General features: G+C 27.3%; 1 protein-coding gene across 1 annotated transcript in view; it reads left to right on the top strand.

The window, feature by feature from the left end:
* Window positions 1–1,821: 1,821 nt before the first annotated feature.
* Mp20 (Muscle protein 20) overlaps window positions 1,822–9,660 on the top strand; it is a 23,984-nt gene continuing 16,145 nt past the window's right edge. The window contains exon 1 of the mRNA XM_014437318.2: window positions 1,822–1,991. Coding sequence (XP_014292804.1) covers window positions 1,962–1,991 — 30 coding nt within the window. The 5' untranslated portion in view covers window positions 1,822–1,961. The remainder of the gene's footprint in view (window positions 1,992–9,660) is intronic.

The following is a 9,660-nucleotide window of genomic DNA, read 5'->3' on the forward strand; positions in this document are numbered from 1 at the left end:
TGAAACAGCCACCATTTTTTAATCCCCCTACCTATACTTGGCAGACTCATCAATTTTGACTAGTAATTATACATAGTTTTTATTGAAGTAATCAAAAATTGGGGTGAGATAACTGCCTTTTTTTCTCCCCGGCTCTTGTACTATATCGTCTTATGCAAGGCATTATATAGGATAGATATACATAATAAAGGTTCTAATTTGAGGAATATTATTCAAGCAATACCAAATATATATATTTTTTATTTATGTAGTTGGTAGATCTAAACGTGTATCCAGTCCATTTTCAGATCTAAAAGTTTCGATTTTTTAATCTATGCTATGAGGACCGATATCCTCAGGGTGTCCAAGTCCTCTTCGATCATTGATTTCCCTTTATTCGAACGTTGTTGGGTTTTTTTCCTAGATGCTTATTATCTTTTCATTGTTTTAATGCATTTTGTCCTTTTATTTCCTGATTAATTCACATACATTTCCTGTCTACCCATTGTTCTCAATAGCTTCGAGTCTGAGGAATTCTCTGTTTACTTTTCTTAACATTGTGCACTTTGTTTTGTGTATTTGTCCATCGTTGCTTTATCAATAGATATAAATTTAAAAAAATACAAAGTTTCAACGATAAATTAGACAAATTGTTTGCAAAATTAAGTCCAGATACCCAAAAAAAAAAAAAAAAATACAAGTATATTAATGTTACTTTTTAATATTTTAAAAGTTTTTCTGACTTAATTCTATCTTTTATACATAATGTTTCGAATTGAGCTCAAAATATTATTGTATCAGCCTGCAATTAAGAGTTTTACACTATTCTGTTCTACTTTATTTGTATTTTGTAATTTTTATTACATATTATTATTAATCTATAATAATATATGATTATTATTTTTATGTATTGGTAGTATATGTAGAATATAAAAAAAATTAAATCTGTACTACTACAACTCATGAAGGGGTCTGGGGTGCAGTATTTTGCAAAGTAGTTACTAGGATGTGATTTGGTCAGAATCACGCAAGACCGCCAGATTTTTACGCAAATAAGGGTACCCACTTCATGAGCCTGGGATTCCCGAAATGAAGGGTTGAATTACGACTACAGTAACAGAATCAATAATTATCTGCCACAACCGGATTCGAACCCGGGTCCTTGGAGTTAGTAATACAGTGCCTTACCACTGAGCTACCACAATTTATAAATATTTATCGTCCTTAAAAGGCTGATTGGTATTCTGTAAGTTTAACAGCCACACGAAATTGAATAGATTTGTTTGTGCTTATTTAAAAAAAAAAAGAAAAAAAAAAAGAATAGAATTTCTATTAATTATTTTAGGGTCTATTTTAGGTACAATTTGATGGTTATTTATTAAATCTAGTATTTTTTTAATTCGGGAAACCATTTCCTTCCAAGAAAGGAATATACAGTAGTATAAGTTCTTTAAATAAAATATTCAAAAATTATTATTTACTTTTTCTTATTATTTGGGCGCTAATTTCTTTATTTATTCCTTATTTACTTTATTATTTTAATTTACTTATTTAACGGTTTAACACCTGCTCCTGAGATTTTTTAATTATTTGTTTCATAAATCTCCATGTTAATATTATTTACGATGAACCATACTTGTTTAATGGTCCTGTTGACTCCAATAAAGCTTTCGAAACGGCTATGAAAATATTAATTTATTTTTTTTGGCATTAGTGAAGGAGTTGTTGATTGTTTTCGATAAACGAGACATGACTCTCCGAATAAAAGGAATATGTGATTCGTCGGCGAAATATCCCCCCAAGAGGGCGGGGAGTGGGTGATTCTTATTTTAGACAAGTAACTGAAAGTTGGCCACTGGAACCTAAATTATGAAAGAGCCCAAGATATTTCTGGACGAGGGAAGGTATATATACCAGGCAGCGCCGGCAGAGACCACATTTTAACACAGTCGCTGAAGAGGACTGCACCAACACACTACAACATGTCACTGGAAAGAGCTGTCAGAGCCAAGGTACCACTCACAGACACTAACACTGCATTCCATTAACATGTTTCCATTACCACAGTCATTATTTTAACTATATTCCAAATCAAACGCAAAAATAATAATACTGATGGAATTCAAAATATATTAGATTCAAGCATTATTCGTAAATTGGATTTTTTCAAAAATATAAATTTAATTTCGGTCTATTACAGCCAGTAAAGCGTTCAATAGTTTTAAATTTCTATTTTAAAAATTGAAGTATTCATTTATTATTTCTACATTTCTAATTTGTTTAAATAAATAATGAATAAAAATGTCTGTTTCTCTATTAAATTAATTTAACCTTAAAAGCTGAATATTAATACGGATCCAAAAATCATTAGAAATAATTTCTTCAGAATAGATTTTTAGTTAGACATATTAACTATTTTAAATTTTATTTATTTAATTATTTCAAATATCAATGTCAAATGTAAATTAACTTATATGATTTAATTTTTAAGTAATACTTATCTTTCTTTTAAAGTAATGTAGAATGTTCAACTTAGCTGACTTAAAAGAAAAATATTAAATGACTTTAAAATAAAAATGAGAGAGTAAAATTTGCTTCAGCTCAGAAATAATTTTTACGTTTGCTTTAACTCATATCTTAGCAAATATTATTTATAAGTTGAATCATAATGAAAATGCTTCAAATTATTTTTTATTCTTAATTTTATAGTTATTGAATCTAACATTATCTTTATATAACTCCATATGAACCATTTAATCATCCCTAGTTTTTGAAAAAAAATATATATAAATGATTCTCGATTAAACTAATTTATCATTAATTACAGAAATGTTAAAAATTAATTTGAAAATCATTAGAAATAACGTTTTAATGAAAAAATGTAAAGTTATTAGAATTAAAATTAATATTTAAATATTAGTAAATTTGTAAATTGATCTATTTTATTTTATTTTTAAATTATATTTAAAATTTTTTATTGTTAATTTTTTTAAGTCTGTTCACCTTGGTTTTATACACAATAAAAATAGTAAATGGCAGAAACAGAAAAACCCTTCAATTTATTCGATATTTTTTATGTTACTTTGTTTTTATTTTTCATTTGAGTTATGGAAATATTAATGATTTAAAAAATATCCTATGATTTTGAACATATCTTGTAATTAAGTTTCAAGTACTACGAAACATTAAAATATTTTTATTTATTAAAAAAAAAAAAAAAAATCATCTATGTCGATAAAATGATAACCTATTTTAAACTTAATAATCAAAATAAATTTCCATTTGAATGTATTAAAATAAATAAGAGATTGCAATTAATTTATAAATACTTATATCATTTATTTCATACTGCATTGTTTACGGGTCATGTTTTTCGAAAGGATATACTCCAATAAATATTATTTTTTTCATTAAGATTTACAGGCATAACAAGTCCACCTCAATGAATCTCTGTATGATTGCTTTGAATTAATATTAGATGTATACAAAGAAAGCATTTGCGTTTATCATTTAATTGCTTATAACAATACAAATGTTTGAAATTAATAATTAAGGACATTAATTATTATTTTGATTTTAAAGCAAACCTCTTGATCATAAATGACACACTCTCATATTATCAGGTGATCGTATGATAGATTGCCCAATAGACGTTTTAAATTTTATTTATTTATTTTTAATATATTAAAAATTTATATGTTATTTCGCTTTAATGTTATTTAATATTATTATAAAATTATAGCCTAAAGGAGGTATCTCTTAGATGTATGTTTTGTAATTGAATAGATAAGTGGAAGAACATATGAATAAATATATGAATTTGAAAAACATTGAATTTAATGATTTTTAATTCATATTTTATATTGGAAAATTCAATTTTTTACTTCTGAAAATCATCAAAACTCATGTTTAGAAAGATTAAACAAACTGCTGTGTACAAAGGAATGGTTAAAATATTTTTCCGAAACAAAATCCCCATTTTATCTAAAATGCCACATAACATGTTTTTTCTGCTTAGTTCTTAAATTGTAGTAAATGTTCCAAAAATTATTGCATTGGAACTGATGATTTCGATAAAACCTTTGGAATATTTGTTATTCAGTAGTTGTTGTCAGAGCGGTTTTGTTTTCAGGGTTAAAAAAATATGGGGAAGGGTGAGAAAAAGGAACTGGTTTTAAACTCCCCCCCCCCACTAAAAAAAAAAATAAGATACAGATAGTACTACATTAGTAAATTTAAGGAAATAGGCAATTATTCTTAGAATGCTTTCATTATTCTAGTATTTTTCGTTTTGCTTCACTATTCCATGTGCCGAAAACGTGAAGGTTACCATGTTTTTCTTTTTAGTTCAAGATCTTTATAATTTTAATTTCTGAAAAAAACCCTGAGAAGACACCTGCTAGGCATCACTCACTCGCATCTGCATGGTTTCACACCTAACAAATAACCCGGAACACGTTCTTCTACTGTCGCAGCTATTATTTGCGACATACTCACTTGTAGAACAATTAAATACCTGAGCCAAAACGCCGCAGGGTTCTTAGTCTCGCCAACTGTTCGTCATGAGAATATTCATAGTCAGATATGTTTCGAAATTCCTTGTATACCAAATCTGGGAGTAATTCCAAAGGAAACATTAGCGAAGTGTTTTGGCACTCTATTCTCGACCGTTTGGTTTGGGAACAGGTGTAAAAAAAGGGACACTTTTTTTCTCTCTCTCTAATGACCTGAAAAAAATGTTATGCAGTGTAAAACAGCGTAGGTGTTAAAAAACATTTTTAAAAATGGATCTAACGAACCCATTTCAAAACAATTTAGCAATTTAAAGCATTTTTTTTTCTTTTTCCCTCTGTGGCCAACCAATGGGTGGCATTGGTTTATTCCATAAATCCAAATATTAATTAACTATATTTTATGAAATCTCTGTAGGACAGTTTGCCCAATTCCTATGTTACTGCTATTATGTATTAAATTAAATATATCTGATTTACTGATATACTATACCATAACTACATCTGTTTAGTTTAAACATTTCAAATATTAAAAAAATGTTTTAAATACCATAAACAAGTCTTGTTTTTCTGATAGAATTCCTAATTTATTTTATAAGCTTATAGATTTTTTTATGGAGATAATAATACAATCTAGCACCATGTAAGAAATAATAATAGTGCTAAAATATACTTTAATAATTATAACAAAATAAATTAAAAATATAATTACAATATTCAAGTAAAAATATTGAAATTTTTTTTTTAAAATATTTTTTGACAATGAGGAAGCTTCTACGAGGAAGCACTTGTACCCAAAAATTGACATCCCAAGAAATTTATTAAATGTAACTTGTCCATAATTTTGATATTCTTAAACATTAATTTGTTCTTGGTTAAATAAAATAAAATTTCAACTTGTATTAATTGTTTTGGAAGACTTTAAAACAGTCTTAAATGTTTCTATAATATAATGATTGATAAGTAAACATTTTTATTAAATACTAATTATGGCTAAGTTATGTTTAGAAGCTCCAAAAACATTTATTTGTTTATTAAGCCTTATGATTGTCAAGTCAAAAGCAATTACTTACTGTATTTAGTTTAGATAAAACGAAAGATAAGTTATATAAATATAAATCTAATGATATATAGTTAGTACGTACATAAAAAAATTAAACTAATTTTTAACTAAAAATAAGCTAGTTAAAAAAAAGTTCTGATGTTTTCAGCATTGTATATAACATTTTAATTCGTTCAAAGATCTAGTACGGAGTCTATTAACGCTCATGGGTTTTAATTTTTTAAATCATTAAACTCATTTTAATTGAATTGCCAAAACTCCATAGAAATATTTAACATAATGGAATAGTGAGATATTGATTTATGAATTTTCTATTTTATAATAATAGAATGTTTAGATAAAAAATAATAGCTATCTATAAAATAGTTTCGGATTCCTCTAAAAAAAAAAAAATAATTGATTCTATTATGACTATAAACCTAACATAATTTTTAAGTGATAACAGCAGAAAAATTACAAAAAAAGCTATAAAAAATAAAATGAAGATGAATAGATAAATTAATAAAAAAAATTAAATATTTAATTAGCAATAGATATTTAGTTTTTTTAATGAATTTAACGTTTAAGCAGTGACGTAGTGAAGTGAGTTTGGCCCGCTCCTTGTGGAGCTTTTAAGGGGTGGTAAATTTTACAATAAATAGTAATAATAATATCTTGTAAAAATTAGAAAAAATTAATTAAATTAATATTTTTCTTGTAAGCTGTACGATAACGATGAAATATAATTGTTCTTGGCAAAAAGTTCTTTAGAATTATTGTGTATTATACATTGAAATACTTAATTATAAACTGAAATGATTTTCCTCTACCCTGTACGTCTGACACCAACGCTACGTCACTGCATTTAACAGATCTGATGTAATTACCGTTTTTTTTAAACTACTCCCATTCAAAATTTATTTTTTATGTATAATACGTGGATGTTTTTGAAGATTAGATGTATTTTTGAATTGTGGGTGGTTCCAAGTCTTAAAGCGGGGTAGTCATTTTAACATAATATATACCTATGTGATATATTATGTTTTATTTGAAGTCTATATATGGGTCGAATCAATGTCATGAGAATAATTGAGTAGCAACATTAATAAAGAAACAGCGCTCTGAAATAGAAATGAAAAGTTAGGTTGTGACCGAATCATATTTTAAAATCAATGAACCAATATGGCGGAAACTAAGTTCACTGGTTTTTTTTTCGGATTGAACTCTTTAGATGTATAGATTTGGACAAGCTCCCAAATCTGTTTGAAGATATTTACCAACAATTAACAAACAAGAATTTACTAAAAAGAACCATCCATGTATGTGTAGCTTCTAAGAAGAGGATGGATGGATGGACGCCAAGCTAATTTTCGAATCGTTTTCGAACCCTTTGATTAGCTAAATTTACACCCATTGATGGTCCGAATCGAAACAGTTTATTTGCGGTCCTGTCCCCTCGTTTAATAATAGCCTTATTCGAACGTGAATGGATTCCTAATCCTGTACGGGGTATATTTATGCGAGCGGAGCAAATGGTCATCAAAATATGCGCATAAAACATTTTAATTCACTCGAGGTCTGGCAAGGTTCCCGGCGGACTTATTTCGAAATTAAGAAACAAAGAAAGTTTTCAACTCCCGTTTGAATTAATTAGTAGTTGGACAGTTATGTAGTTAAGCAGGGAAATTTTTCATTTTGAATGATATCCCGTCGTGTCATGGATGTAATGTATAAATTATTGCTGGGGTTTTAAATACTTTCGAGTCCTTAATACTGCAGGGGAACAAACATGTTTTTAGAAACAATTGGAATTGGGAACAAGTTTAGGGGGCTGAGGAGTTGAGAGCGGTGCCCGTACGAATTCGGCGCCTAGGGAGGTCGACTTTTATTTCTTTGGTGGTCCCATGAAATGAACCCCTCTCCACCATGGTTAGAATAGGTTGGTAGCTTGGTTACTTACATATACCTCCCCTTCCGAATATCATTAATAACTAGGAAGGAGTTCATAAAAAAAAAAATGGGGACAAGTTTACTATGAAAAAATAAAAATTCTTCATGAAATTTTTAAACATCTCCCTAAAATAAAATATTTAGCTTAGGGCTCACTCATCCTCGTGTTGAACAATGAACATTTAAAGTAATAAGAATATGAATCATAATCCCATTTCACTTCAATAGAAAAGAAATATAAGCTAATCCAATAGTGTTCTTTTAAGGGATGATAGGCCACAGGTTAATTAATCAGTCTTGTATAGCGAGTGGGTCGTGGTGCCATTTTGTTTTGAATCACAAAAGTATTTCATTAATTTATTTTTCTTACCTACACGCCATAATGGAAATAAACCAGTGTTTAATTTGTAAATTTAAGGGTCGTCTGTAGCCTAGGGGGTTGACTTTTATTTCGTAGCGATCCCACGGAATGAAAACTTGAACCCCCATTATTATTAGAACAGGGTGGTGACCTGAAGATTAGACACCCCCCTTGAAATGACGCGGTAGGGGATAAGAAAAAAAATTGTATATTTGAATGTTTCTGTGTTACGATGTCTTCTTCCTTAGTATCTACAATTAAATAATATATTTTTTGGTGAATTAGAATCAGACTGCATTAAATCAATATTGATCTAGTTTAATTTAAAATAGCATATTGTTTCTAAGCAATAAGAGTATATTTTTATCTATACAATATTAAAGATCTATATTAAAAAGGGGCATATTGTACCCGATTAAAATAAATGAATTAAGTACGTTTAAAAAAAAATGAAAGTAATTAACTAAACACTAGTGTGTTTTTATTATGAACTGGAGGCATGGAAGAGAAATTAATATAAGTTAAGAATGTGAAAAAACAGTATATTGTTAATGTATATACATTTTTCTATATGAAAGCAATAAAAATAATCATATACAAATATACAATGCATCTATTCTTACAATAAATATACAATAACTTCATGCTCTTAATAAAAATTAAATTATAAATCCCAAAATAATAGTAACACTATCTTACTGAATGTCATATATTCACCTATATAGCAATTTTCGGAGAGTGAGGGGAAGAAAGAACACTCAAAATTTTATAAACATTTTATTCATGAAATAAGTGACATTTCGTACCTAAACTGTTCATTCGAACTGATTACTGTAAACTGCATCAGAAACGTTATCCAAGTTTTAAGGTATTGTTACATTGAGAAATTATAATTATTTTCGTTATATTATATTTAATATTATAAATACAAATACAAAAATATCGGAACTATGTATAAAAGAATTTTCTTACAGTTATCACCGCGTAGAAAAAAAAATCATGACGTTTTGTCTGATTCCTTGGTCATAAAAAACACCATTTAAAATGTTTATATTATTTTTTGTTATAATAAGGTATTAATTAAATAATTATTATTATTCTTAGATTTAATATCCTCAAAAAGACAGAACCCTTCAAAAAAATGCTTCAATATAGATTAAAATTTATTCACATAACAGAAAACAGGTTCCTCATTATGAATAATTCACTAGTTTATTCAAACTAATAGATATAATAGCATAGTTAAAATAAATTATAATGGAATGACGTTTATAATATAATATGCCCGAATTTGTTTTGTTTTTATTTTGCAAGAATTATATTCTATAATATTGTTATTTATTCAATGATCAGTTAACCTAAATTTCTTTTCCGAAATACCTGAGCCGTCACTATTGTATTTCAGGAGCTGCCCCCAAATTGTGATCTATCACTGGTGGCGTTTGGCAAAGACCACCAAGTTGTAGCAAACCTGATCCAGGTTCAAACAACTTCATGATTACAAAACAACTTAAAATTAATTATTATGGAATGACGTTTATAATATAATATGCCCTAATTTGTTTTGTTTTTTATTTTATTTAATAATGTTAAAAATATTTTCCTTATTTTAATTTATTTTTTATATTTTTATTAACTAGTATTAGTTAATTATTGAATATTTATTTTTTTATATTGAAATATTTTAAATCATAAATCTATTTATTAAACTTTTTAATTAGGATAATACTACAATACATACTAATTTATCAATAAAGTGCCTCTTTTTTAGTACGTTTTTATTTATATAAAGAAAATATGCATAGAAAAATAGTTCT

This window comes from Halyomorpha halys, unplaced genomic scaffold (assembly GCF_000696795.3).
Source record: "Halyomorpha halys isolate HHAL.00 unplaced genomic scaffold, Hhal_1.1 Scaffold2457.1, whole genome shotgun sequence".
NCBI lineage: Eukaryota > Metazoa > Arthropoda > Insecta > Hemiptera > Pentatomidae > Halyomorpha > Halyomorpha halys.